The sequence below is a fragment of the Lepidochelys kempii genome, chromosome 8 (assembly GCF_965140285.1).
Source record: "Lepidochelys kempii isolate rLepKem1 chromosome 8, rLepKem1.hap1, whole genome shotgun sequence".
Classification (NCBI taxonomy): Eukaryota; Metazoa; Chordata; order Testudines; family Cheloniidae; genus Lepidochelys; species Lepidochelys kempii.
In genome coordinates this window covers 6,522,157-6,549,799 of record NC_136387.1, presented here as the reverse complement: position 1 = coordinate 6,549,799, position 27,643 = coordinate 6,522,157, and the positions used below count along the sequence as shown (strand labels likewise).

The 27,643-nt window shown below is 54.4% G+C and overlaps 4 protein-coding genes across 8 annotated transcripts in view; 3 read left to right on the top strand and 1 right to left on the bottom strand.

Annotated features, from left to right (window-relative positions):
* Positions 1-2,049, bottom strand: part of ANXA6 (annexin A6) — a 37,969-nt gene extending 35,920 nt beyond the window's left edge. The window contains exon 1 of one of the 4 annotated variants that reach the window (XM_073355311.2): positions 1,900-2,049. The gene's annotated coding sequence lies outside the window, so the exon portion shown is untranslated. Of the gene's footprint in view, positions 1-1,740; positions 1,829-1,899 lie in introns of those variants that run through there. The other 3 variants (XM_073355310.2, XM_073355308.2, XM_073355309.2) reach the window with 3 other exon arrangements.
* On the top strand, positions 154-14,361 carry LOC140916430 (cationic amino acid transporter 2-like). Its single transcript, XM_073358078.1, has 10 exons — positions 154-264; positions 6,147-6,156; positions 8,445-8,600; positions 10,779-10,947; positions 11,454-11,599; positions 11,975-12,179; positions 12,896-13,032; positions 13,479-13,584; positions 14,159-14,268; positions 14,351-14,361. The coding sequence occupies exons 1-10, from the start codon at positions 154-156 to the stop codon at positions 14,359-14,361; spliced, it is 1,161 nt and encodes a 386-aa protein (XP_073214179.1).
* Positions 14,272-16,639, top strand: LOC140916479 (cationic amino acid transporter 2-like). Of its 2 annotated transcripts, none has more exons than XM_073358124.2 (4): positions 14,272-14,492; positions 14,813-14,979; positions 15,695-15,803; positions 16,441-16,639. In XM_073358124.2, the coding sequence occupies exons 1-4, from the start codon at positions 14,414-14,416 to the stop codon at positions 16,581-16,583; spliced, it is 498 nt and encodes a 165-aa protein (XP_073214225.1). In that variant the 5' UTR covers positions 14,272-14,413; the 3' UTR covers positions 16,584-16,639. The 2 variants fall into 2 exon arrangements, with proteins under 2 accessions (XP_073214225.1, XP_073214226.1); XM_073358125.2 differs by having other exon boundaries at positions 16,313-16,639.
* A 1,763-nt stretch (positions 16,640-18,402) lies between these two features.
* On the top strand, positions 18,403-26,422 carry LOC140916478 (platelet-derived growth factor receptor-like protein). Its single transcript, XM_073358122.2, has 7 exons — positions 18,403-18,421; positions 20,201-20,428; positions 21,812-22,157; positions 23,321-23,472; positions 23,685-23,978; positions 24,758-24,897; positions 26,097-26,422. The coding sequence occupies exons 1-7, from the start codon at positions 18,403-18,405 to the stop codon at positions 26,316-26,318; spliced, it is 1,401 nt and encodes a 466-aa protein (XP_073214223.2). The 3' UTR covers positions 26,319-26,422.
* The last annotated feature ends 1,221 nt before the right edge of the window (positions 26,423-27,643 follow it).

Sequence of the window (27,643 nt, the reverse complement as noted above, 5' to 3'; positions counted from 1 at the left end):
TTATCCCTGTTCTTGAATGGGAGCAGGCCCATGCCGGTGCCACCATAGCTCCATCCAGCACTGCTTTTTAACATGCTCCTGATCCCCCTGGCCCTAGGGGAGGCTCTTCTCCCATGACAACTGCCTAGGCAAGGTCCAGCTATGAAAAGACGAATGGCAAGAGCCGATCACCACTTGGAACACTCGTTGGAAGACAAAGACAGGCCCATGGAGATTGAATTTTTCAACGCGCTATCGAGCCGCACAGCCTTGCGTCTGCAGCACGTGAGCTGACGAGGGGCAGACGGGACCGCTACTTGGGGGGCTGGCCCCACAGCACAATTCGGGCTGCCGCCTCTCCTGGCGAGCGCAGCTCGTTCCCTGATTGCTAAACACCGGGAAGAGCGACCTAGACCAAGGGAATCATCAGAAAGCCCTGATGGCGGGGGGGGGGGGGGGGGGGTTGGGGTTGTTGGAATCTGGGAGGTGGTGCCGGAGTGTCCATGTCTGCCGGCTCTTGGGCAAACAAAAGGATTCACCACTCATTATGCTTTAGGAGGGCTTATAGGGATTTTTTCACAGCACCTAGTAAATAATTTACCAGAGTGGAGAGCTCTCTGCTGTTGCATCCAGAGTCTCTGGGGACTCAGCAACCCCTCCCCACATCCTTTAAATCCTCGGTACTGTGGCAGCATAATTGTCCTGAGCTCCCCTTCCCCAAAAGGGCCAGTGAAAGCCATGGTGCACGGGCCAGCCCCTACAGCCCCTGTGTTTTACTGACGGATTCACAGCTCCTCTAAGCAGCAGGGCTTTGGTTTTACAGTGTTCCCAGTCCTGCAGATTCATGCTAGGGTGAAGCATGGACAGAGAGGCAAGAGACCTAGGGGTTATTTTTAAAAGCTTTCAGGCTGGCAGCGGTACTGTGAGCACACACCCTGCCAGCTCTTATCCAGCATCGTACCAGGCTGCAGCCTCAGGAGGGTTTACTTCTGCTTTAGACAGGAGGGGTTTTCCAGAAAGTAACTCCCAGAGCAAAAGTGAAGCCCACGGGCTCCACCCAGCCCCCTGGGAATTGGGGTGTTGGCTCAAGGACCTCCTGCATCAGCCCTTTGGGGCTCTTCTCGTTAAAAGAAGTGCCTTGTACGGTGGCAAATGAAAAATTGGGAGGGTTAAAAAAAGATGCACAAGCCACCTCAGAAGGCAGAGACACGGGACGCTACAAATCCAATGCAGTCTGTTTTTTTAAATTCAACCTTAAGTCTTAGGACAAGTGATCCCAGCTCCCCAAGAACTGGCCCAGAACTCAAGCATCTCCCCGCCGGGTCATGAATCTTTTAAAAACATACATCATAAAATAACTATCGCATGGGACGTTTTATGAAACAGGAGGGCAAAATTCCCTGGGGATCCGCTTTCCCCAAACCAAATTCACAGATTTAACCCATATCCCAAAGAAGTGTGTCACGGGGATTTTTGTCTTTTTCTGCCATCTGCCCAAATACGGGGACAAGCAAAGCTAAGCAAAGCTCATCCTTGTGGCTGGGTTTTGCACACACACCCCGGGGAAGGGGCCCCGGAACACACCCACCAGCTCCCAGCCATTTTTGGTTACAGAAACACCACCCAATTCCCCCAAACTCCCAGCGAATTGGAATGGGGCTTGCTCTCAGTTCGGAGAGTGCCAGGAAAACTTATGGTGATTTTCATTAATAATAAATAATAATTAATTTACTCTAAAGAGAAAATAACCCTGAAACTCACCAGCACGCCAAACAGTTTGCAATGCACACAGGAGGGGCTATTCATTTGCCTTTAGTCCAGTGGCTTGCCAGACCCCCTTGCCCTCAATCAGCCCTGGCACTCTCCAGCTTCCCCTCTCACTAAGGATAGACCCTTTTCCCGGGCCCGGTTCAGACTTACATGTCCTGCCAAGGCCTCTTCCCCTGAGCAGCCTTTCTCAGCCTGCAGTGAGACAGCCCAGGAACTGTGCAGAACAGCGCTCGGTATGGCAGTATGCAGCCTGCCCTGGTTGCAAGGCAGCTGTTTCCTCTCCTCCGGTGGAGCAACGTCACACGCTCCAGAGCCTTCCAATCCAGGCTAGCCCTTGAGTGTCACCCAGGCAGGGGCAGAGGCCACCAGGAGAAGCATTGGTTTGCGCTCAGCGGCCCTCACCCATGGCACTATAGAAAGAACATGCACCAACAAACTGACATAGGTCACCCTCACTGAGAAAAGGCAACAGGGGTCAGAGAAATAATCCAGCTCCTGCCCCAAGCTGATTTACTGTCTCGCTGCACCAGTGGGAGCAGAGCTCAGCAGCAGCAGCTCATTCTACACACCAGGATGTCCAGGACAAGAGCAAAGAGAGCGATAAGTTGGGTGCCTCTCCAGGCTGCAGAGATAGAACTCCAGCCCCCACGTGTCGGGCCCAGCATGGTGGGAAAGGCTAGCCCCGGTGGTTTTCACAGCAGCCATATGCCACTGCCCTCAGCCTCGTGATGTGCATTATGTGGCACGTACTGGAGTGAATGCTTATTTCAGTTTTATGGCATGAGTCTTATACCCTCTTAATACACGAGCATTTAACACAATTAAGTCCTTAAAATATAGATCAAACTGTCTGCGCCACCCCTGAGCTACGTCCACCAATGACCGTAATGCAATGATCCCCTCTGCCCCATCAGCTCATTCCTGACCCTCGTTCAGGGGAAATCGCAGGCTGCAGGAAAATTAACTAAGGAAGCCGGACTCTGACCCACTATGGAGGGAAGCAAGTTTTGGGGCTTCAGGGAGAATGCCCTGCCCCTTTTGAACTATGGGGGCTCCCATCTCAAGCACCTCTGACAGTGACTCACGGTGTCAGCATCACGCCACCTGGGAGTGAATGAGAGGAAAGAGCAGGACAGTGGAGGGCCAGAGGGATGCATCCTCCATATAAGTGAGGAGAGATCTAGCAAGAGCCAGACCATATATGGTGCCTTTCCCTTGTGCTCTCTGAAAAGATAAAAAGCCCAATTTCTTCTCCTCTGAGAGAGAAGCAGCCTCTCGGGTCAGACACCAAGGAGGGTTTTCAGCCATTTGCAAGCACCAACAATTGGGCTTGATCATGGAAATACGAAGAGTCTTAACTTGAAGGTGGCCATAGCATACCCCCTGCCTGCAGGGTGACGTGCCAGGCCTGGGTTACAACAGGTCTGGGGTGGGCAGCTGGAACTCTGGGGCCTCCAGTTTTCAGTGTGTTGCACCTTGACAGTTCTAAGCCCTCTGCCCGTGTGCTGTTTGCAGCAGCCATTTCCATCTCCAGGCTGCTGCAGCCACAGCGGGAGGAAATGTAGAAAGAAACAGCCTTATTGGGGATCCAGGAAGTGGCAGGCAGTTTCCTTGCTCAGAAATCCCCCTGTCTGCTGCTCCAGCATGCCCAAGAAGCTCCAGGTGTCTCTGCTTTCTGGCTCGTGCTCATAGGTTGTTCTGCCTCCAACCAAATAGCCTACAGAGGATGCAAACCAACAGTCTACCCTAGCCCCTGCACTTGCCCCTGGGAAAACCCCTGTTAATCTACCTGGATTAGCTCTACTCAGGCCTAGCCATGCACTTTAGTGCCTCGGGCCCCAGCCGCCATCAGCTGTACCTGTTTTACTACCCACCCCTGGACTTTAATAAGGTCTGTGATTGGTCAAAGGCTCACCTGATGGCAGCCATTAGCACCTTTCAGCAGCACCTCAGGAGGAGGATAGTGGCTCCCAGAGCAGGGATTTTAACCCAACAATCCTGTCAGCATTGCCCTGTTGGGAGCTGAGGTCCATGCTCTAGTGGGGGCTCTGTTCCTGGCTGGCGGGACTTGCTCCAACATCAGGGGGCTCTTGGGTCCTACCAGAGAGAGACTCAAATGACGCGGTGAGCGCCCAGCCCACAGCAGCTGTGTCGCGGGCCGTTGCCAGAGCTAACGCAAACAGCTAAGAGAGGGTCCCAGGCACCAGCCTGGCCATGCTCCAGAGAAGGGCAGGAAAAGATTCCTACTGAAATCGCTAGGGGCCTGATTCTCATTGACACAAAGGGCCTTCTACACCCCTCGAGTGGGGTAAAGAGGCCTGCCTGCTTTGAGGCTTCTCCATTGCCTTAGTGTCAATGAGAATCAAGCCCTATATTTCTTTCCAAGAAGTGTGTTCTGGGCCTGCTGCTCTTTATTGCACAGATAGCCCCTAGAGCGAGTCCATTTCTGAAGTGTTTTTAAAAGGGTCAACGACCAGCCCCTGGCTGTTTCTTTGGCACTTCCAGTCTATTTGCTGGTGTTTTCTCCTAGATGTAGGAAGCACAAGGGAGGAAACAGATGACAGTGCACACAATCCCTGCCTTGCACGTGCAGAGGGAGGTGCACAAGTTCATGCACAATTCTTTTGCCTGCAGACCTGTGCCCCCATTAAAGAAAATATTTGCTCCATCATGATCATGAATGGCCAGGAAATTGGTTCAGTCTCTTGTGAAATAGTGTGAACAAACTGATCGTAAATAGAGGGCTGGGGGCCATTTCTATATTTGAAACTGAAATGCATCACAGTTACAATAAACTCCAGGCCCACCTGTGCCACAACAACTGGTTTTCTGCCTATAAAAGCCAGGGCTGGTGTTAGGGGGTAGCAAGCAGGGCAGTTGCTTGGGGGGGCCTCATGCCACCGGGGGCACTGCAAAGCAGCTCAGGCTTCATCTTCAGCTCTGGGTGGTGGGGCTCAGGGTCCCAGGTTGCAGTCCCTTGAGGCGCGGCTTTGGCTTTCTGCCCTGGGCCCGGAAGAGTCTAATGCCAGCCATGCTTGGCAGCCCCCCTGAAACTTGCTCATGGCCCCCTAGGAGGCCCTGGACACCTGGTTGAGAACCACTGGTCTCGTGGATTGAGCAGTGGGCTGGGACTCAGGAAACAGTGGTTCTATTCGCCGCACTGCCACTGCATTGCTGGGTGACCTTGGGCAAGTCACAGCTCGCTCTGTGCCTCAGTTTTCCCACCTGCAAAACGGAGATAATGATAGCGACCTCCTTTGTAAAGCACTTGGAGAGCTGGGACGATGATGGTGATCATGGCTGAAGGCAACGGCAGAACTCACATTGACGTCAGTGGGGCCAGGGTTTCACCGTTAGTGATTAACAGGATGCGCTCAGGAGATGAGCGGCAGATCTTGTTTGCAAAGGGAGCACCCTGCCTGCTGTCGCCAGCCAGGCCTGCATGTGGGACGATACTGCCAGAAGGAATGCCTCCAAGTCCAGCTCAGCGCCTCGTGCCCCTATTTTCAGTGAAAGAGCAAAGCAAGAGCCATCTACAGCGGCACCACACATATGGCAACAGGGCCTTTGGCAGGGGATGGGCCCTATATTTGTTGGCAAAAAGTCTCCTATTTTTCCACTCTACTCTCAGACATGGATTTAGGATTCAAGCCGCCCAGCTGGAAAATTCACCAGGAGGTGCAGCAGTAGGGCCCTTGGAAAAGGATTCATAAAGGCTCCTCCCCAGCAGCCCTATGCTCCTCCCCTGCAGAACAGGAGTCAAGAGGGAATGAACAGAACAGGGCACTCTGGAGTTATCCATCCCTTGTCGTCAGTCCCAGCTTCTGGCAGTTGGAGGTTTAAGGGTGTGTAGAGCATGGGGTTGCATCCCTGACCATCTTGGCTAATCGCCATGATGGACTGATCCTCTCCGCAGAATACAAGTCAATGGGAGTGACTCAGCGTTGCCAACACGAAGCGTTCAAAAATCACGAGTCAGGGTCCCCAAATTAAGAGATTTGCTTAAAACTGATGAGATTTTTGTCAGTAATAAAGGTTGGGATCTTTTTCTTTGCCTGCTGGTTTCTGAGCCTTTTGGTTGCGCTCGCTACATGTTCTCAAGCTTTCCTCTGCATTGACAGGGGCTCGAAAGTTACTTGACTTTTTTTTTTTTCCCCAAAGAACAGTGGAGATTCTCCCGCAAGTTCCTGATTCCTGCAGCGGGGGCTTTAAGAGAAACACCAGAGCTCACCAGAGTTGGCTACACTGCGTATTAGGGGATGGGGTGGGAGAAATAAGGCACCTGGTGAGGCGAGCACGTCCGTGAAAATCTATCCACCCCACTCCATCACGCTTTCAACCCAATGCGTGTCACTGAATTTTCTCTTCTGCGGCCTGTCCCTGTCCATCGCTTTCAGGTGCTGGCAGGTCTGACTCAGGTGCCCAGACATCCCGATATTAGAGGCTTTCTCTTATATGCGCAACTACACCCCGCTCTCCCCCTTCCAAAAAAAAGGGGGTCCTGATTTTTCACCCTTGCTATCTCGTCCCCCAAGGTCTGACGGTGCCTGACACTATCACCGGGCTCCTTAGCTGCCAGAGACACAGACAGTTCTCCCAATGGGAGCTTTAGTGTCAATGTGCAAAGGAGTCTCCCTCTGCCTCCTGCACTCCCCCGGACCCCAGCTGGAGAACTGCCTCCCCCACCCAAGGCAGAACAGCCAGCCCTGCGGTATGGCCTCTGGCCCGTGTGTCGGTCCACACTGCCACCTGCTGGCCCAGCAAAGCCCAGCAGCAACCCAAGGCATTAGCTCGATGTACCCCAGAGCAGGACTCCAAAGCAGTTCGGGGTCAGCCCGGGGAGCAGAGGATCACTGCAGATGAGTAGAGAGGAGCAGAGATGAACATCCCGCTGCCAACTTCCTGCTGTCGGCAGTTAGAGTGGCATCCTGGCAATCATCAGAACGGGCATCCTGGTGACAACCCCCAGCCGCTTCCCTGAGCCCATTTCCCTTCTCTCGCTGAGCCGTCGGGGCATGGTGAGAAAGGGGCAGAGAAGGGGGCAGGGCAGAGGGATCGCACAGCCTGAGGGACAATGCTGCTGGGAAAAGGTAGGGCTTTCCCTAGTATAAAAAAACGAATTGAATCCCTCCTCATCCCCATCCCCCACCTAGGATCTAACGAGACCCGTCCTAGTACTGACAGATTGGCATTGCTACTTCCCTGTGGACAGGTCACTTAGCTAGCATTGTCTTTTATCATTTGTATCGTGGTCACACGGAGAAGCCCCCGTCCAGCTAGGCGCTGGGCAAACACAGAACAAAGAGATGGGCCCTGCTGCAAAGAGCTAGCTATCTACGTACAGGACAAGAGACAATAGGTGGATACTGACGGACAAACCGGGGAGCCCAGTGAGACAACACTGGTCAGCAGGACAGGCAGCGGTCTGAGCACACCCACCAGCTGCCTAACCACTGTGGTTTTGTAGGCACCACAGCAGGGGAGCGCTTGAAGGAGGGATCTGAAGGACAAGGAGGGAGTTGGGTTTATAGGGAGCACAAGTTTCCTTTAGTTTGGTTGCTCCCCACTAGTCATTCCAATAACTCCCCTGGCCGTCACCCAAGCCTGGTTTTCTGGGTAACACAACTGCGTCTGCTTTGTATAACCCAGTTGGCTGGGGTGACAGTCACGCCTGTTGATGCGATTAGGTGCGTGAGGAGCAACTGCTCCTTGGAGATGGCTGCAGGAGACAATAAAAGCTTTGTTACAACTGCCAGGCTGTCCCCTTCTCTATGATGGAAAACAACATTTGTCTCCACCCCCTGCCCTTTTACCAGCTAGCACTCCACTCCAGCACAGCTTGGCCACGACAATTTTGCCGGGCACGCTCTAAGCTGGTGAGCGCGGCTTTTCACGACACAATCAAAACGGTACCCTGGAATCCGGCAACTGACTCTGTCAACCAGCAATGCTGAGGACTTACAACTGTGCAGCTGCGGTCTGCCCAGCTCCCACTGGATTGGTCCCCTGTACTTTCTGCTGCAGATTTTTCAGCCTTGTTGTATTTAGGCTGGGCAGAACTCCATTTTTTTAAATATAATTTTGAAAGAACATCGATGTTTATCTTAATGCATCTTTTTCTCTTTTAGCAGATTTAAATTTTCACAGCTATGCAAAATTATGGGGGAGGTCAACATCGCACGTCAGCGAATCAATAGCCTCACGTCAAACTCGAATACGTTCTCAAGCAGCATCTGCCTTGTCTTGCCTATCTGTACGTTTTTATTATTATCGATGGAAACATTTTTTTGTTGGGGTGAGCGTGTGTACGGTGAAATCAACATTTACCCATAAAAATCTAGTCCTTCCAAGCCAGGTGTAATGCACACACAAATATTATTGTGCACATCAGGCAGCCCTCTCAGCCTCCTGACCTGCTTCTTCCTCCTCCCATAAAGTCCTCATTGATATGGTAGCTTCTGTAAGTAACCTAATGGTTTATTCTGAGGGCATGTGTTAAAGAAACAGGACTTCCAGTTTAAAAGCTTGGGGGTGGATGCATGGTCTTGTTGGTTCAGCATAGACCTGGGAGACACAAAAGTGGGCAAAGAGAGTCAAGCATGGAAGAGAGACCTGCTGTATCTTGCTTTAATGCAGGGATATGTGTTTAGCCTCCCAATGCTGGCATCTTTGCTTACCTGGCTGCCTCTCCCCAGGTACCTCCAGTGTTGCCCAGGCCTGGAGTGCCACATTTCATGAACTCCTCCACAAGAAGATGGGGAGGTTTTTTGGCACCTACATGACCATGAGGTCTCTGGGACTGGCAGAGTATGCAGACATCTTCGCTGTCTGCCTCATCGTCATGCTGGCAGGTACAGTGTTTGCATTCAGCTTAGCCTGAGGCATCGGATTCTGGAGCTGAGTCTTGCTTTCAAAGCTTTACAAAATCGTGCCCCCTTCTTCATTGCTGTCTGCGTCCCCCATGTCTCCAGTCCTATCTACCCTCTTCCTTTACTGCCCCCTTTCTGCCATTCTCCTGCAACGCGTCCCCTGCACTTGGCCCCCTCTTTCTGATCTTGTCCTCCAAGCCCCCCCACTCCATCCACCTACTTCTAGGAGCTCCCGCCCTGCCCCTTCCTGAATGCTGGTCCTGTCATAGCTCTCCATGGCTCTCTTTCTCAAGGCAAGGAACCTGTGCAGCACGGTGTACAGCACTGGAAATGTGGGGTGAACCCTCGCCCCACTGACTTCAATGGGGCCAGGATTTCACCTGTGATCGTTGTTAAGACCAATAACCAAAAAACGATAATATAGCTTAAACAAGGGGCATTCCCTTATTGGATACAATTCACACGAATGCGTTCATATATTTGACCCTGTCTCTAAGAGGCAGACTGTCCAGCCGTACCCCAGGGGATGTGATAAACCTCGAGTCTATATGGGGTTTGGATAGGCTCAGTCAAAGGCTGCCACTACATCCTCAAATGGGCTGGGACCTTTATCCAAAGTGCCTTATGCCCTATGCACACTGTTAGGACTGGCTGGGGGGTTCCTGTGGCCAGACTCTAAGCATGCACCCGCCTTGTTAGGCAGCCGGTCACTCTGTCTACCTACGGGACTTATCTGCTCCCCCCTCCCCCACTGTGTCTGGGCACCGCACAACCCCCTGCACTCCTGGGAGGTAGGGAAGTGCAATTGCTTCCATTGTTCAGCTGGGGAACTGAGGCAAGGAAAGACTAATTTCCAGCTCTGGGAGACGTACCCGCATTAGCTCTGATCCAGCTAGCATGCTAACAAGAGCAGTGTAGTCTCTACAACATGGCAGGCTAGCCACCCTGAGTACAACCCTGTCTGAAAACCTACATGCATACTCAAGCGACGAGCCTGTCCCATTGTTCGCACCACTGCAATGCCACTGTTGGTTTTAGCCCGCTACGTGGGGGGTGTCTACCTGGGCTGGAATTTACAGCTCCAGCATGGACGCTTAGCCATAAGTAACCTGCCCCTGGTCACAGGGGAAGCCTGGGGGATTGAAGCCAGCTCTAGCCCCAGGCTAGCCCCCTGGACCATCCTTCCTCACCCCCCACCCCTTTCTGGAATTCACTCCTCTTCGCAGCCTGTCAGAGACCAAGTCCAGGGCATGAGGCCTGGGTTTCGTTTAGCATTCGGATGAGCTGGTTTTGCCTTCAGCCTTAGAAATGCGGCAAATACAGTGAAATGCTTGGGCCGGAGGTGCTTCCCATGCACGACAGAGCCCTATGGGCCCCGCTTTCTTCACACCCCCCACTCCCAGTCCTCACATCACAATGGCTCTCCTGGCATTTGAGAGAGGAGGGGCCAGCTCTTCCTTCAGTGAACCTCTCGCAATGACCCCCAGGGGTCGCAGCCCGCTGCCAAGAGCCAGGGGGTCCGGTTTGCAAAACAGGCGTGTTTGTTGCAGCCAAATACTTCCGCTTATTTGACACTGTCAGTAACTGTCGCCTCTTGGGAGAAGCAGGCAGCTTAGCAGCATAGGTCTGTAATGTGTTCTGTGGATCCTTGCCGTGTGTGATGCAAACCAGCCACCCAAAGTGAGCATCTCAACACCCATTTGAAAGTGTCACCAACGCAGGTCGGCCCCCCTGCATGTTCCAGTCCAGGTCCTCTAGGCCCGGCCCGGCCCGGCCCATGTACCGCAGTCCTGGCCAGCTGCGTCTCTGCTATGGCGGTGCGACAGACTGCCGTGGTGTTTTCATGCACCCAGCAGAGGAGAGGTGAGATCACTCGTTCATGTTCACATACGTGACTTGGGGCCTCATCCAAAGTCAATGGGACCCCTTCCCTTAATTCAGTGGGCTCTGAAGGAGCATCTGAACTCAGCTTCCCAGAGAGGAAAGGCTTGTGTGCTCCCCTGTGCTCCTTTTGGGGTCTTTCAATGGTTCCTTTGGTAAAGACACACAGATCTCATATTCGGATCCCTTTCCATATGGTGGCACCTGGCCCTGATGCCCCGTGCGCCCCCAAGGGGACTGACCAGCTGGGCGTGTTGCTCTTCTGTTTTGATTCCCCAGGGCTCCTTTCCTTTGGGGTGAAAGAGTCTACCACAGTCAACAAACTATTCACAGCCATCCACGTGCTCTTCCTGCTGTTTATCACAGTGAGCGGGTTCAGCAAAGGGGACCTGAGGAACTGGAGGATGAGTGAGGATGACCTGCTGAGGTCCGCTGCCCACCAAGCCAGGTGAGAGCGTGGGTGGGCCGGCCCCAAGACCTCTGCATGCTTTAGAATCACCCCACAAGGAGGCCTCCCCTGAGAGCCAACCCCGGGTCTAAAGTGATTGTATGAAAGTGCCCCAACTGTACTTTCAAGTGCCATGTGGTTGGACATTTAGTAAAGACCCTGCCTGCAATGCAGCCCGTATTTGCTGGGCCCATCGGTGAGGCTAGGATTTAGTCACGGGTATTTTTAGTAAAAGTCATGGACAGGTCACGGGCAGTGAACAAAAATTCATGGCCTGAGACCTGCCCATGAATTTTACTATATACGCCTAACTAAAATTTGGGTGTGGGGGTGTTCTGGGGGGGCGCAGTCTGGTGGCGCTGCAGGTGCTGTGGGGGTGGCCCGGGACTCCCACTGGTGCTGGGGGCGGGGCGGACCTCAGCGCGCGGGCCGGGACTCCTGCTGGTGCTGCGGGCAGGATTGGTGGGGCTTTGTCAGAGGCAGGCCCTCAGCTTGCCCCCTGGTAGAAGTTCCCCCTGGCTGACTTCCTTTTTCTTCCCAGTAACCAATCCCTGGCTGGCATGCCCTATGCCCTATGGTTTCACTGGGACACTGGCCGGAGCCACGACCTGCTTCTACGCTTTTGTTGGGTTCGACTGCATTGCTACCACGGGTAAGTGAGAAGGGGAAAAATAAGAAAAATATTATCCCCATTGGACAAATAGGGAAACCGAGGCAGGGAGGGTCAGTGACTTTGCCCGAGGCCACGGAAGGAGATGGTATAGGTGCCAGGATCAGAAATGAGGCATTCCCCAGCCCTGGGCCAAACCCGCCCGAACACACCCCTTGCTCTAACTGCTCGAGCGGGGAATGGGCCACACAGAGGCCTCGGATGCATTCAGGAGGCTGGCTAGCAGGAGGGGAAGGAAAGTCTCCAGTCAGTTACTTGTAGGTGCCACAATACTGCAGCTGCCAGCAGGGGCCATAGGCCCCAAAACAACAAGGATTGCTGATGCCTGCATTGACCCGCCAAGCGTGCCTTTCCCAGTGGAGGAAGTGAAGAACCCCCAGAAATCCATCCCGGCAGGGATCGTCATCTCCCTCTTGGGCTGCTTCCTGGCATGCTCTGGGCTTTCGGCTGCCCTGACTCTCATGATGCCGTACCACCTCTTGGACCCCAGGAGCCCACTGCCTGGGTGGAGCGTGGCCAAGAACATTGTAGCCGTGGGGTCGCTGTGCGCCCTGGCCACCAGGTGAGAAGGGAATGAGGGGAAAGAAGCACATTGGGAAGAAGCTATTTTTGCTGAGTTTACCTCAGACTCATTCATGTTCCATAGGCCCAAACAAAGTTTCCTGGGCATCGATAAAGCTTTGGGTGAGCTTTAGGCCTTGTGAAAGTCAGAGATGGATAGAACTGGCTAGAGCCATGCCTGCTTCCCCTCCCAGCCCCCACTCAGCTCAGCCAAAGCACCCCCGTCATGACTAGCAGAACCCCTGCTTTTCCAGTCCTGGGCTCCAACAGAGCTCTGCCAACTCACCCCAATGTGACCTGACCTACCGCCTGCTACTCCCACCCTTCCTGAGCAAGGATCTGTACTCAGGCCCATTTCGTGTGCAGGCTTTATCATGTGAGCAAACATCTGCTGGCCTCTAAGGGAAGAGATCAGCACGTCACTCGTGACCACACCTGAACTCAGTTCTAGAGAGAGGAAAGGATAAGGTCACACAGCGCAGCCGCAAATGCTATCCAGCATACCTGCCTTGTAGCCCCAGGCCCATTCCTGGTCAGGCGTTCGGTGATGCTCGGGCAGGGCAGTGTTAGTGGTGTTTTGTGAAGGCCTGTCCCAGCACACAGCACAGATCTGCCAAAGCTTACTCCGTGTGTCCCAGAAAAGGAAAAAGAAGCAAGGAAGGTTGCTTGGGTCGGGCTACACCTGTTTTCCCCATCTGTCTCTTCCCTCCCCTACAGCCTGCTCGGCTCCATGTTCCCAATGCCACGGATCCTACTTGCCATGGCCAGAGAGGGGCTCCTTTTCAGGCCTCTGGCCACAGTCAGCAGCCGCCAAAGCCCAGTGGTAGCAACTCTGGCGTCTGGCGCAGTGGCAGGTAGGTGCCCTTACAGTGAAGGTGCTGCCGTGGGGTGCCAGCCCTTAGCTGTGTGTGGGGAGGGAGGAGGGTCTGCAGGGTCTGTAGAGGGTAAAGCCTGCAGAGACAGAAAGGCGGGGTGTAATTTTCAATAAATGGTGGTCTTTCCCAGTGGTTAGTGCTCTCACCTGCCATGCTGGGCGGGCATCTCTAGGTTCAGTTCAGAGTCCATGGTCTCTCTCACACCTGGCTATCGCACAGGCTATGGAGGCAGTAGGGCCAGTATGGCGAGGGAGATGGGCTATAATGAGCTATCACGAGACACTCGTGTAGTCCTTCCGGGCTGGCCTCAGCATGTGAGGAACAAGCTCTGGGCAGAAGGCTGTGCATGGACTGACAGGAAGGAGCAGAAAATATCTAATCTGAGGCCAGCATCAGTGAGCTAAAAGCCCCTCTTGTCTCCACAGCCGAGATGGCTTTCCTCTTTGATCTGAAAGCCCTGGTGGACATGATGTCCGTCGGCACTCTGCTGTCCTACACCCTGGTGGCTATCTGTGTCCTTTTTCTCAGGTAATGGCCGAGGAGCAGTTCTGATGCGAGACGAGAAAGGGACTGTCTATTCAGCACCAGCATTGTCTTTACTTTCTTGTACGGCATGGACAATGTCAAGGGGCAAGGGCCTGGGCTGGTGTGTGGCTTTCAATACGGTATAGAATAATCTTCCTCCATCCCCCACACCTCCCCATTTCCTTGCCCCTTCTTGCCTTTGCTCCAGGTTTTCGTGGCACAGGTTTGCCTCTGAGCAATTGTCACGAAATGCTGCACGAGGGGCAGCGGGTGGGGCACAGTTAGTGCCGGAGCTGTGGGCCCCGTGGGTACGGGGACTAGAATTTTGATATGGGTCAGCTAGAGAGCCAAATGAGGGGCAGGAAAGCTGGAAAGCTAATGGTCAGACTGGTCAAGCAAAGAACTTAGCAGGATTCAAAGGGGGATTGGATATCAAGAATACCCAGCGTGATCCTAGTTAATGACAACAAGCATTTTGGAAGGGACATTATCCCACATCTGCCCATTGTGGGTTTGCTTGCACCTTCCTCTGAAGCGTCTGGTACCGGCCAATGTCAGAGCTATGGGCCTTGGGTCCGATCCAGCCAGGCATTTCCTACGTCCCTAAGTCCAGTGCTAAATGGGATGAGTTGCCCTCCCACACCCCTTTGCATGCTGCACTCTGCAAGGGCTGCCATGAGGTCAGACAGGGTAACAGCTTCCATCCAGATACTTCACACAGCGAGGCAGCCTTCTGGCAACCAGCCATGTCCTGTAGCCTCTCCTCCAGAAGTACCGGCCTGAATCCAGCACTCAGGACCCCTCAGATGGAAAGATCCCCGCCACAAGGCTCTGGATGAACTTCCTCATCCGCCCACCCGTGCGTCCAACTCAGTGCTCCTCCAGCCTGGTGTCGTATGCCGTGACACTAGCCGGTAAGTGCTGGGGCCCTAATACTGGGGATAGCACAGGGAAGCAGCCAGGCCTGGGTTTGGAGGATAGGGTGGCAGAACCAAGACTCAGCCACCTTAGGACAGAAAGGAGCACTGTGTCCGCTGAGAAGAACTGGCCCATCCAGGACAATAAGCCAAAAAGCCCTTCCTTTGCCCCACTCTCACTCCCAGCTGCGTTCCTGGAACAGCAGCTACATTGGCAAAGCACTTGGGGAGGTGGAGGGAGATCTGGTTTGGGGGTTCGGGGATATCTGGTCATTAGCCAGCCCCTTTTCACAAGCTGTTCATGGTCCAATTCCCAGCCATCCTGGTCTGCGCTGTGAGCATAGTGACCACAGCAGGGCTGGAGTGTCTCTCTTCTGGAGGAGCCTGGTGCATTGCCTGTCTGGTTCTCCTTCTGCTGGGGATCCTCGGTGTGTTGCTGGCCATCTGGAGGCAGCCTCAGAGCCAGAGGAAAGTGTCCTTCATGGTAAGCAAGAGCCAGAGCATGACACTGGGGGACTTTCAACGTCCCACTCCCCACAAAGCAAACGAGAAACGGTGAGTGACCAGAGATGAGAGACCCTCCATGTTCATGCGTGAAAAGGCCCTCGCAGGCTTACGGTGTCTCATTAATGGCTTTGATATAGGGATGTTCACCCCATCTGAGCTCAAGATTGGCTGGACCTCTTCCATAGCTGTGTTAGATAGAGGTCCATAGAATGAGCCTGGGGTTCATTGGACTCTGCCATCGCAGAGCTGATAGAGTCATCGGTTTTAAGGTCAGGAGGAACCACTGTGATCATCACCTCCGGCATAACACAGGCCGGAGAATTTCGTCCAGTGATCCCTGCATTGCGCTTAATAACTTGTGGTTGAACTAGAGCATTTCTGTTAGAAAGAGACAGCCAGTTTCGATGTGAAATGCTGGAGAATCCACCATATCCCTGGGTAAGCTACTCCATTGGGTAATTATCCTCAATGGTAAAAAATTGCACCTTGTTTCCAGGTACTGGGAGAGGCAAAGCAGACGTCAGCCTAATAATTGTTTCCCAAGCATCCATTTGAGATCAACCCTAGCAGTATTTACTAGGAACTTTGGATTCTAATTACCCAGCCCTTAGCTGTTCCTTTCATTCCCTGGAGTTGCTGCATACGTGCTACAAACCAATGCTCGCTCCCTTGCACGTGCGTGTTCCCTACAGGTGCCTTGTCTGCCATTTCTGCCCCCTGTCAGCATCCTAGTCAACAGCTACCTGATGGCCAAGCTCAGCGGTGTCACCTGGCTGCGGTACATGGTGTGGATGGCGATTGGTAAGCCTCTCAGAGCTGGCTCTCAAAGACACTTCATAAGCCACAGCACTGGGCAAGTGAGAATGCTGTGTAGACAGCAAGAGACCTCCGCACTTGCTGCTGAGGCAGGGTTGTCCAGTGGTTGAGACAGAGGCATGTGGGTTAGGAGACTGTCATCGGGTGGCTGGCCTTTTAAGGGTTAAACTGAGGCCCAGCCCCACATCTGTCCGCTAAGGATCATTGTAAGGTGATTGTAAAAGTAGCAACATAGCCCAGATAGGCAGAGAGCTTCCAGGAGCAGCGAGGCTCCGGTAGCAAGCCCTTGGGCCCAGCGGGGAGCAAAGACTGAGAACTATGGGCCACAGGTTGATTCTCAGGGAAGTGAGAATGCAGAACATCCCAAAGTTCCTGCTCTCCAGCTGAGTGACCCACAAGCTACCCCCATAGATGCCCGTCTCTCCAGCCTTGAATGGATCCATTCTTGGGAGCTGGCAGGGAACTGAAACAGGATGTGTGTGGACCTTTTGCAGGGTAGAAGAAAGATGCTGGCCGTGTCTGTTTCCGGAGAGAGGAATGGTACCTTTTGGGAGGGCAGTGGCAGTTATGTGACCTCCGAAAGAAGGAAGAGGTCACCCTTCCCTGTTTTGCGTGCTGCCAGGTCTCCTGATTTACTTTGGCTATGGGATCCGCCACAGCACCGAGAGACGTGGGGCCATAGGGATGTCTGCGCAGGAGAAGGCAGAGGGCACAGCAGATGATGTGGATGCAGACTTGAAAAAACTAACTCTGGGGAGCCCATGACTTTGAACAGCAGAGCCTCTCCGTAGAAGTACAGCCCGGCTCTGACCACAGCTGATTTCTCCCAGTTATTAAAACTGGTGTTTAAACAACCCCGCACCCTTCCTCTGATTGTACATCGGAATATTAGCCATATGGGAACATGCCCTGCTCTATCTAGGTGGTGGTGGTGGTTGTCCTTTGGGTCACTGCTTTCTAGAATGGGGTAAATATCCAGGGACTCGTCATTTAGGCAATGGATCTCACCTCTTCTTCTGTTGGCAAGCTGGCTGCTGGAAACGGAGTGGGATTGTCTGGGGTTCATTCATTGTCCTGCAGTTCTGAAGAAGGAAACCCCTAGCAGGTTACCATGGTAACAGGCTCACTTCCCTCCCCAAGGGTCAGTTTGTCTGTTCACAAGGTCCCATCCGTGGGAGCTGGCTCAGGGATGAAACTCTCTCTAAGAGATTCCCCCCATCACCCTGTAGTAGTCATTGTTCCCTTCATGGAAAAGGCAGTGGGGTCTGTTAACAAGCATGTCAGCTCCCCAGGGATCCATGGGAAGCCAGGCCCCATCCACATAGAGGCCATGTTCCTCCACACCAGCCATACTCCAGTCCTGACAGCTTCCCCACCCCAGCTCCAATGGCGTCACACTAATGGGGACCCCCTGGCCTGCTAGCTGTCCATGTGGAGGAAGGGGTGTGCTCTGGGGCAAAGAAAATATAGCCCCTGGCTGCATTCTCTTTACTGGGGAAATTCCATGGGGCTGGTGGGGAGGACATGGGAGAGAGGAAGGAATGGAGTTGATGGCCATACTTGGCCTTCCCTTCCCATTCCTCTGTGCAGAACATGCACCTGTGAACTCCCTTTGTGTGTGTGGGGAGGGGGGTCGGGGAGGGGGGAGAGGGCATGCAGCTGTGGAAGTACCATGAAGGATGGGGAGAGTCACACATGGCAGGTTCCTTCCATGTTCTCTTTCCCACTAAATTCGAGAACAATTAAATTAAATGGTGGCAAATTCAAAACCAATGAAAGGAAATACTCTTGCACGCAACGCATCATTAGACGATGGAACTCACTGCCACAGGAAGGTCATTGAGGCCAAAATGCACACAGAAGGGATTGGACACTTGTATAGACAACCGGGATGTCTGGAGTTCTAATACTTAATGCTAGCATCAAGTTTGGACAAGACATCAAACCTTAGTCTTCAGGGCTAATGCCATGCTCTAACTGCTAGGGATTAGGAGGGTTCTTTTACCTTCCTTTGACACCTCTGGTGCTGGCCTCCATCAGGGACAGGCTACTAGGCTAGATGGTCCTGGATCTGATCCAGGCTGGCGATTCCAATGTGAGGCTCTAAGTAGGGATGATCCAGGATTAAGTGTCCTTGTACCAAGCAGGTGCTGTTACACACTGACTCTGTGTGTGTGTGTAAATGGCTCAGTCCTTACCCTACACTACCAAAACCCCACAAACTTTGTGTGAGGGCCCGAACTCTCCCCTCCTTCTGGCATCTCACCTTTATTGGCTGTCAAAACACCAATCACACAGCTTAAAGCACAGCCACACTATTGCCTCCAAGCTACGCTGTGACTGGTCTACACTGGGAACTCACATCGGCATGGCTACGTCTCTCAGGGTGTGAAAAAGCCATAGAATTCTTCCGGCGACCTGGATTAACTACAGCCATGGGCAAACCCCACCCATAGGCGTGGGGAGTGTCTACACTGAAGCGCTCTGGCAGCCCAGTTTCAAGTGTGGACAAGCTGTCAGACCCCTCGTTCCCTCTGCCTGGAGAGCCACGCCCAGGGTGCTGATCATCAGGGTGGGGCTGACGATGAGCCAGATCTGTCACAGTGAGTCAGCGGCAATCAGCATCTCCCTGTAGGCTCCCAACACCTGAGCGTGGGTTGGGGCCACAGACACTCCAGTCACACAATCGGCCATCTCGTCAGAGAGGGAGCACGGCTATCCGCAGCTTGTCCCGGAAGGCTGGTGCTGCACTTTGCAGCCTCTGGACCAGTGCTAGGAGCAGCTGCGTGGCTTCCCGACCTTCATCAGATTACACGTAGGACTGCTCCCTGGAGTGCAGGGGTGGGGGCAAAAAACCCAAGGGGAAAATCTTGGGGAAGCTGCATTTCTGGGCTGTCATGGGCCCAGGCTCTGCAGCTGCTTCACATGCAGAGCTCCCATGAACATCAAGAGCAGGCTTCGGTGTGTGGGGTGGCTACAGAACCCGGCCTGTCTGCCATTGTGCTAATAATGCAGTGACAAACCTTTGCCCTAGGGGGCAATGCTAGGCAGGGCTTACGATTCCAAGTGGGAGGAGACCTCTGGGTGCCATGTGGCCCTCGTGCGTCGTCCCACAGGGAATTAAACTGCTGCTCTCCATGGAAGCTCAGAAACGGGGCTTCTCCAGCAAATATAGGTAAAAAGTCAACACTGAATATTTCCTCTGCCCCCAAGCGGCTCTAACCCTAACCCTAAATCTCCCCTAAACCACAGGGACACTCCACACCAGGTCCTGTCCCCCTTTAAGGCCCCGCAGCCCCCATGTCTAGTTAATATGTGCACCCATCCTCCAGGTTGCGGGGATGGCCTTCGGTCCACAAGTTTGCCCAGCATCCTGCAGAACTGTCCTACCATGGAGAGGCCACATGAATCAGGGCTTAGTTTGTAATGGAAGAGCGGCCGGGGCAATGTTCCCTCTAATTTTTGACAGGCCGTGTGTGCAAAAAATGTCTTCTGTGCAAATTTTTGACAGGCCGTGTGCGCAAAACATTTCTTCTGTGCAAATTATTGTGCTTCTGTGCAAATTGTTGTGCGTGCGGTGTTTCGCCGTGTGCGCAGGGTTTAGGATCTGTGTGCACAGCTTAGAGGGGACAGTGGCCGGGGCTCAAGCAATTGTTTTACATTCATAATGGATGCAGCAAACCCAGAGGTGCTGGGGCTCTGAACTGCCAGACCTCTCCTGCCACTGTCTCACTGAGTTTCCTTGGGCTAGTCAATTCATCCCCTAGTACCTTGGCTTCCCCTGCTGTACAGTAGGGATGGTGCTTTGAGATCGGAGGATGAACAGGGCTGTGCTGGAGCTAAGTATTCTATTAATCCAGGCTGCTGGCCTGCGCTGTGTTGCACTCTGTGACTTGATCTTGCACTGCAACATTCACCCTTTAATACTGTGTATCAAAGGTAATAGCTGGAAGGGGAAGCAAACCGCAGGATTCAGGCAAGAAGCTCCCCTTCACCCACACTGTGTTATCACCATCATCGGGGTAGTTGGTACCCAGTGTCTTCCCTGGGGATTTGCACCCCATTGTACTAGGAGTTTGTTCAAACACTGGGGTAGAGCTGGCCCCTTCCCCAAAGCGCTTTGCATCCAACCACGCCACCTGCCCCATGCTCTCCACTGCATAACCGGACCGGAACCAGCCTGGAAATGAAGGAGGTGGGAACTGTTTTCTTTTTAAGCCTGGAGTGTGACTGCTGGAGCCAGGCTTTGAATAGCTCCATTCACCTCCTCTGAAGGAACCTGAATGCCTTCATGGCACGTGGGGGTGAAAGGAATTTTGTTTAACGAGGCAAAGAGTCAAGCCTTTGATTTGCTTTGAAACCTCTCCCCTTCATCTCCTGAGCCCCCCGGACTCTCCGTCCCCTCACGCGCCCCCTCCTCCCTCTCGGAGAGGACGTGAGAGTGTGGAATTGCTGCCGAGCTGGGAACGTTGCAGCTGCTGTAGCCCTCAGCCGCTCGTGCTGCAGCCCCACCTCAGCAGCGCAGCTCCCCGGTTTGTGCCCGGCTTGCCCCAGCATGAACTCCAAGGCCCTGGCTGCCCTGGGCTGCAGCCTTCTCCTCCTCATCTTGGGTAAGTCTTGCTTTTCTGACTCTTTCCCTTCCTCCTATGCATTTCCCAAGCCCATACGATTCCCTCCCTAGCAGGGTGCTCCTTGCATTCCTCAGTGGCCTACACAAGGATGCCTTGTTGGAGGGCAGCATGCTGGAAAGGCATGGCATGAAGACAGTCACTTATTGCCTGCAATACCAGCGGGAACTCAGGGACTGTGGCTGTACTGGGACTTGCTTCTGCCACTTTGGCAAGGCTGTGGTACTGGAGCAACTTTGCCAATGGGCCGCAGCCCCAATTATTTTGGCTTGAGTGTCATCAAGGGAAAGATCCCAGGTTTTGCTGGCTTTATGTCAGCATAAAAAGGAAGCTGGATGAGCTTCCCTTCAGACATGCATCAAGTACAGGAACCATCTCTTCCCTGGCCAGAGAAGGATACATAGGAGGGCTGTGAGCCAGGCTGATGGCTTGGCAGATTTGGGAGACCCACATTTAAGTTAGGACGCCTGATCTCTTGCTCTCTGCCAGGTGCATCCCAGATGTCCCATGCTTGGGTGCATGTGGGGATGACAGGTAGGAGGCAAAAGCTACTTGCTACACAAATGCCTCCCAACATCAATGAACAGAGAGCAGGCAAAACAGTGAGTGAACAGAGAGACCTCTTGTCTGCTCAGCTACCATATTTTCACAGCATCCTCCTCTGCCAATACCCAGAAGCAGCTTAGAGTAGGAAGACAAGTAACCCTACTAGGTAAAGCCTTGTCTTATACGGCACAGGGACCCTGCCAGTCATGTCCTTTGCATGGTGAGTAGGTAAGAATTTCCTTGGTAAATAATGTTACCCTGCAAGAATTGCAGATTTCTGCCCCTTCTGGGGGGATATGACATTTGGGACCAGGTTTCCAGAGCTGGTCTCTGTTTTTGAACCCGCTATTGATTGTGGCCATTGTATCAGGCACACTCCCATTTTGAATACGCAAACAGCCTTTTGTGGATGTGGATTCAGGGATCCAAGAACCTAGGGCCAGATGCTCGGCTGGTGTAGCTTCATCAGTGTCAGTGAAACGACACTGATTCACGTCAGCTGAGGCGCTGGGCCCCAGCCCAGTCGATGTGTTGTGGTCAACGCGTGCCTCCCCCCATTTTGTGGGCTCAGTTAGCTGCACACACAGAAATGGGGCATCTCATAAGCCGACCCTTAGTGTGTCCATGGACTCTGTGCTGTGGGTTAGGAGGGAGAATAAGCATCCTCGCAGTGCCTGGGTCCTGACCCGCTCCTGTTGCTGAACAGCTTTTGTCATTAAAGATCAATGCAAAAACCTGCAAAGCCATGCTGCGCCCTCTGCCCCTGTGGGCCTGCGTCTGCTGCTGCTCTGCTGTCAAACTCGTCTTCTCTGTCCTCAGCTGAATGTCAGGAGAAGGAACAGCCCCCCAAAGCCACTGAGAAGAAGATCACAAAAGAGCCTAAGCCAAACAAGCTCAAACCTCCCAAAGCAACAGGTCAAAAGCTCCAGCAGGCAGCAGCCAAGCCCCGGAAGGCCAAAGTCCGAGTGAAACCCACGGCCCCTCCCAGCCAGGTGCACCAGCCTGCGTCCATCCTGACTCGGGTGGTGGCCAGGGGGCGGTTCCAGAAAGTGCCTGACTCCCTGACACTGAGGGCAGGCGACACCCTGGAGCTGCGCTGCAGAGGGCAGGCCGTCAGGTGGAGGTTCCCTGCCTACCTGGAGGACGAGGATGAGGGGCGGCTCAGGTGCGTGTCCGTGATGTGCGACAGGCTCTGGGAGGCTATCCAGGCCCGGGGTGTTTGTCAAGGGCCTGTCATGGATGAGGGGTGAGCAGGGCCTGTGTGGGGTCCATTCCCCCGAGATGCGAAAGGCATCAAATGGCTTCACTAAATTACATGCAGGAGGCCTGGATTTGGAGATCCGGGCAGACCCTTGTTCTGGAAGCCAAGCACGGGAGAGGGCATGCAGCAGACATATTACCTGGGCATGGACAATCGGAGCTCGTTTAACAGGCACAAACACACAGACACCCTCTGCTCGCTCTGTGAGATCCGCCAGGGAGCAAAGCTGGCAGGCGCTCGCCCGCTGTGCTCAGCCAGGCTCAGGGATGTAGAGCCCAAGCCGCACATTCAGCTTGAGCCTGGCTCCTACTTCCATTGCCCGTCCCACCATTCACGCCCCAGGGCCCTGGGCTGGGGGACATTGCGAGCTACACAGCAGTTGGGAGCATGTTAAGGGAGGGGCTGTGCCATGCACTATCCATCTCTCAGCATCTGGAGCGCACTGGCCAAGTCTCCTGTTATTAACCATCTCCGGACTTCACCCCTCTGGGTGGGCAGGTAGGCCAGAGCGGGGGAGCGTGACACTCAGTGCCCATTGGGAATCGTTACCGTGACCCTGTCATCATTGTCTGTGCTTGGACACAGGCAACGGGGTCACAGGAAGCCCTTCCCCGGGCCCAGGCCATCACCGTGAGCGTGAAGATAAGTGGGTGTTTTCCTTCCTCACGCAGTGCACAGTCAACCTGTGGAACTCATTGCCAGGAGATGTTGTGAAGGCCAAAGCTATAACAGGGTTCAAAACAGAATTAGATATGTTCATAGAGGATCAGTCCATCAAGAGCTATTAGCCAAGATGGCCAGGGATGCAACCCCATGCTCTGGATGGCCCTAGCCTCTGACTGCCAGAAGCTGGGAGTGGACGACAGGGGATGGATCTCTTGATAACTGCCTTGTTCTGTTCATTCCCCCTGAAGACCCTGGCTTTGGCCATTATCAGAGACAGGATACTGGGTGACACAGACCATTGGTCTGACCCAGCCTGGCCGTTCTTATGTTCTAATGTTTGATGCAGAGGCCCAGGGTGACTCTCCTGGAGTCTGAGCGGGGCCCTCTCCCCTCTGTTTCAGAATCAAGCACTTTGAGAGGCACAGCCAGCTGCTGGTGGTGAACTCCATGGCGGCAGACACGGGCGAGTACAGCTGCTGGTCCTTCCAGTGCCGGGACAGCGAGTGCCAGGACGGAGAGGACAGGACGGGCAAGGCTTTCATCTTCTTCACAGGTCAGGCTTCTGGGCTTAGACTGGTTTGGGGCAGGCAGGGGCCTTGAGCCAGAGAGCATCAGCATCTGCTCTCATTATCCAGTGGACAGGGAAGCCCTGGGTGAGGCCTATGCGGGCTAAGGCATGCTACACAGGAGGCCGGTGCAGGGGGAGAGCCGGGAAGTGTCTCCCTGCCTCCAGTATGTCACCCCACTGCCCTCCTCTCTCCCCAGACCCCCAGGAGCTGTTTGTGCCAACAGAGGATTACTACGAAGTGGTCCAGCTGCGCACGAACCACCCCACACTCCTACCATGCCAGGTGACCAGCCCTCTGGCCAAGGTGACGCTGCACCGTGAATTCCCCCCCGAGGAGGTGGCCGTGGACGGGATCGACATCTCATATGACATGAAGAGGGGGTTCGTGATCCACCGCCCGCGGCCCTCGTATGCAGGGTCGCTCTTCTGCATGGCCAGCCTGGATGGCATGCGGCAGATATCCACCAAGTACATGCTGATCTACATCAACTGTGAGTGACCGCTGCCTGGCAGGGATGGGAGATCCAGCTGCCAGAGCTGGTTCAGCAGACCCTAACCTATGTGTTCCTTTGGTTTCGAGACCTCCACCTGCCAGCTTGCTGACATTCGCTGCCTCTACCCGAGCCAGTTCCATCGCTGTCAGCTCAGGAACCGTGCTAGCTAGCCAGAAATGCTCCGTGACACTAGCAGTGGGGGCAGGAACGGGGACACAGAATTCCACCCATCTTCCTTAGACCGAGCGGGAGGAATTAGCCCACGAGGCTGTGTATCGTTACCCTCTCCTCACTGTCACTGGCTTTTCTGGGCACAGCTGCCCTCATACAGATCTGCTCATGCAGAGCAGTCCCTCTGCCGGCTGCGCTATCAGGGCATGTTAACTGAGTGCCCCTTGTCACCTGCACCAGTCTGCAATTATCGAGGACCATACACACGCTGGCGTACCATTTGTCAGCCGGCCACATGTACACACGCCATCCAGCACAAGGAGATGGTAGGTTGCTACATAGACCGAGGTCTCTAAGCAGAAGCAGTGACCCTATTAGGTGGAGATACCTGTTAGCAGGCCTGTCCCTCCCTTAACCCAGCCCTAAAGCCCAGAAGGGTTGGCAGGGAGGTGATGGGGCTGATGGACTCTCAGCGCTACAGCTCCCTGAACTGCCATTGGTTGACTAGCCCGTCTCCTAGGATCAGGAAGGGAAAGTGGCTAATCCATGGTACTTTGCCGCCCTTCCTTATCCTGCTTCTCACCACTTCACTTTTTCCCTCGCAGACCCTTCCTCTGCTCCCAAACCCATGGTCAGCACCTCAGCCAGCATGGTGAGGACTGGAGAAAACTTCAACGTGACATGCACGGTTTTTGGAGAACCAGAAGTCGCAGTCGATTTCACCTGGGAGTATCCGGGGCAGCAGGTAGGGAAGCGAGGTGGCTGGGTGGGAAGGGTGTTGTTAGCCTGACCATACTGTAATACCGAAAGGCTCCAACCAAGATCAGGGTCCCATTGCACCAGGCACTGTACCTACAAAGAGTAAGAGGCAGTCCTGGCCCCGCAAGGCTTACAGTCTAGACAGAGAAAGTGTGTGTGTGTGTGTGGGGGGGGGGGAATAAAGGCCAGAGAGGGAGAATGAGTTGTCCCAGGTCACACAGGAGGTCAGAGCCAGAAACAGAACCGAGGTCTCCTCACTCGCAGACCATGGTGCCTCCCCAGCTGGAAGGGCACAGGGAGAAGCATGGGGCTTGGGCTGCGCACAACTTTCCTTCTTCTCTGCAGCTGACCAGAGGCATTTTCCCCACAGAAAACAGGACAAAGGGCTGATGTGACCTTTGCCCTAGCACGGTTCACTCAGCACACCAGGGCCAGCGAAACAGAGCTGAACAGGACATGGGCTGGGGCCTGCAGAATGATGGACGGTGCCAGTGAAACCAATGACTGTGGGCAGGGGGTTGGGGGAAGGGGGAGGAATGGGGGGATGGGAGTTGGGCTTCATCGGACATGCACACGGCGCCCTACTCTTAGTCTCACAGAGGGCGCTGTATGCTCCCCAGAGGCAGCTTTGGAGCACGTACCAGCCTGGCCGCTGTCCTCACCATGACCATCCTTCCCTCACACCACTGGCCCATGCCAGCTCCCAGGGAGGGTGTGGCACAGAGGGGCGCGACGTGCTTCATTCTGGCTGCTCGGTTGGCATAACACACGTCCATGCAGGCTCAGCTGGTGGCCGGCCTGTTGTTGAGCTGGAAGCGGGTGGAGTCCAGAGCTCGCACGACAGCCCAGGGCTGGTGCTGCAGGGTAACACGAAGTGTGTGTGTAGGGGGTAGTTGGCGGGGCCGCCATGCAGACCAGGGGTGAAGCTGAGGTCCCTTCTGCCCATCTCTGGTGACACTTCGGGGGGAGATACAAAGACCTCCGTAGTGCTCCGTGCGTGGAACAGGGGGTTGGCTAATATGCCCCCTCTTGCTGCAGCAGTGACCGGGGCTAGGCGTGAGGGGCTATTGAGCATCGGATGAGCCCTCCAGCCCTGCATTTACCAGCCCCTAGCTCTGGAGGTTCTGCAGGATGCCTAGGAAGGGAGAGGAGCTCTCCAACCCCCATTCCTCGCTTGCTTTTCAGATTGGCAGGCCCCCCTACATCCGCGAACGCACCGACCTGGCGCGCCGAGGCGGGCAGGTGCAGCAGGAGTCCGAGAGCATCCTCTATGTGGATGAGGCACGCGCCATAGACGAGGGGCTTTACACCTGCAGCGCCACGAACCTACAGGGCACCACCACCGTCTCCACCCGTGTCCGGGTACTCCCAGCCACCCTGTCCCCAAAGGGGGCCCAGTCTGGATAGCCAGGCCATGCTTCAGACCAGGAGATCACCTATGGCAATGCATAGAAGTAATAAAAGGACCGGAGATCTCTTGGTGACACAGGGACCAAACTTGCTTCCATTCTCCCTCCTCCCCTTCATGTGATTTATTTACTCATTAAACTGACCAGCTTCTTCAAAGAGGAAAGACTGTGTTTTGTCCTCAGGGTGTACTGGTGGGAGGAGAGAGGCTGCTCCAGGTGAGTCTGGGTCAACCCTGAACAAGCAGAGCCTTTCAAGAAGATCCGAGATGGGAAGCCAGTCCCTCTGTGCCACAGAGCCTTGCTGCCAACGTGCCCCAGAGCCCTAGAGAGTCACATTGCTGGCTGGCAGGTTCCCTCACTGCTTCTGCTCTTGAGTTCTTAACACAACACTATGGGGAGCTGGGCCCAGGGTAGCAGAACCACGTCAGCTGGGTCACAGCTGCTGGGAAAGAAACTAGATCTGGGCAAAGCTCTCCGAGGCGAAGAGAGAGATGGGTGGTCTAAGCTGTTACGGTCCAATCCAGAGTGGGGTCTGAACTTCTGCCAGGTTCAGGGCCACCTGGGTCTGGGATTCTTCCCAGGGCTCATTGGACATAGCGGGATCAACAGCAATGTTCAGAACTGTGGGCCCAACCTATCCCAAAGTTCAGGGCTGGTTGGATCCAGGATTTTGGGTCAGGCCCAGCTCTAGTTCAGGCCAGCAGATGATCATATCATTGTAGTCACCCGTGTACCGTGCGTGATCACTTTTGTGCGTGGGTGTGCAGCGTATGGGAGCCTGCGCGGGCATATGCAGAGCAGTCCCTTGGGTATGGCAAATCGGGGCGACCGCTCCAGGCCCTGCGCTTTGGGGGGCCCCACACTTCAGAATGCATGTGTCTTGCGGGGGGTGCTAGGCCAGCCTGGGGGTGGGGTGGGGCTAGGGGTGCCTTGTATTTCTTTGACTTGCTTGACATCGCGGGGCTCGGGCTCAGGCTCCAGCAGCAGCAACTGCAACGCCCCCCCCATGGCTCCTGGTGTTGCCCTCCGCCGCACTGGCCACCAGCATCCTAGCACCGCCAGAACACGCCAGCGCCAGGCTCACCCTATCCATTGCCCTTCCATCCTTTCCCGGGACCCCCCAGCACAGGGGGGCCCCTTGCCCCTAGCACAGTTGCCACCCTGTGACTCTCCATCATCCCTCACCCCCCACCACTAGGGTCCCCTCCCCACACCAGATTTCACCTGTATAAAAAAATGTTATGGGGGCCCCATACAGGCTGATTTGTCCTGGGCCCCACAATCTTCTAGGGACGGCCCTGTGCATATGTGTAGGCTCATGAG

Bases quoted from the DNA above. Each gene is read 5' to 3' on its own strand.
- LOC140916430 (XM_073358078.1), top strand. From the start codon at position 154: ATGGCAAGAGCCGATCACCACTTGGAACACTCGTTGGAAGACAAAGAC. The intron at 8,601-10,778 runs GTACAGTGTTTG...TTGATTCCCCAG, and splicing joins CCTCATCGTCATGCTGGCAG to GGCTCCTTTCCTTTGGGGTG. The intron at 12,180-12,895 runs GTGAGAAGGGAA...CCTCCCCTACAG, and splicing joins CTGTGCGCCCTGGCCACCAG to CCTGCTCGGCTCCATGTTCC.
- LOC140916479 (XM_073358124.2), top strand. From the start codon at position 14,414: ATGAACTTCCTCATCCGCCCACCCGTGCGTCCAACTCAGTGCTCCTCC. The intron at 14,980-15,694 runs GTAAGCAAGAGC...TGTTCCCTACAG, and splicing joins AGAGGAAAGTGTCCTTCATG to GTGCCTTGTCTGCCATTTCT. The intron at 15,804-16,440 runs GTAAGCCTCTCA...GCGTGCTGCCAG, and splicing joins CATGGTGTGGATGGCGATTG to GTCTCCTGATTTACTTTGGC.
- LOC140916478 (XM_073358122.2), top strand. The intron at 20,429-21,811 runs GTAAGTCTTGCT...CTCTGTCCTCAG, and splicing joins CCTTCTCCTCCTCATCTTGG to CTGAATGTCAGGAGAAGGAA. The intron at 24,898-26,096 runs GTAGGGAAGCGA...CTTGCTTTTCAG, and splicing joins GGGAGTATCCGGGGCAGCAG to ATTGGCAGGCCCCCCTACAT.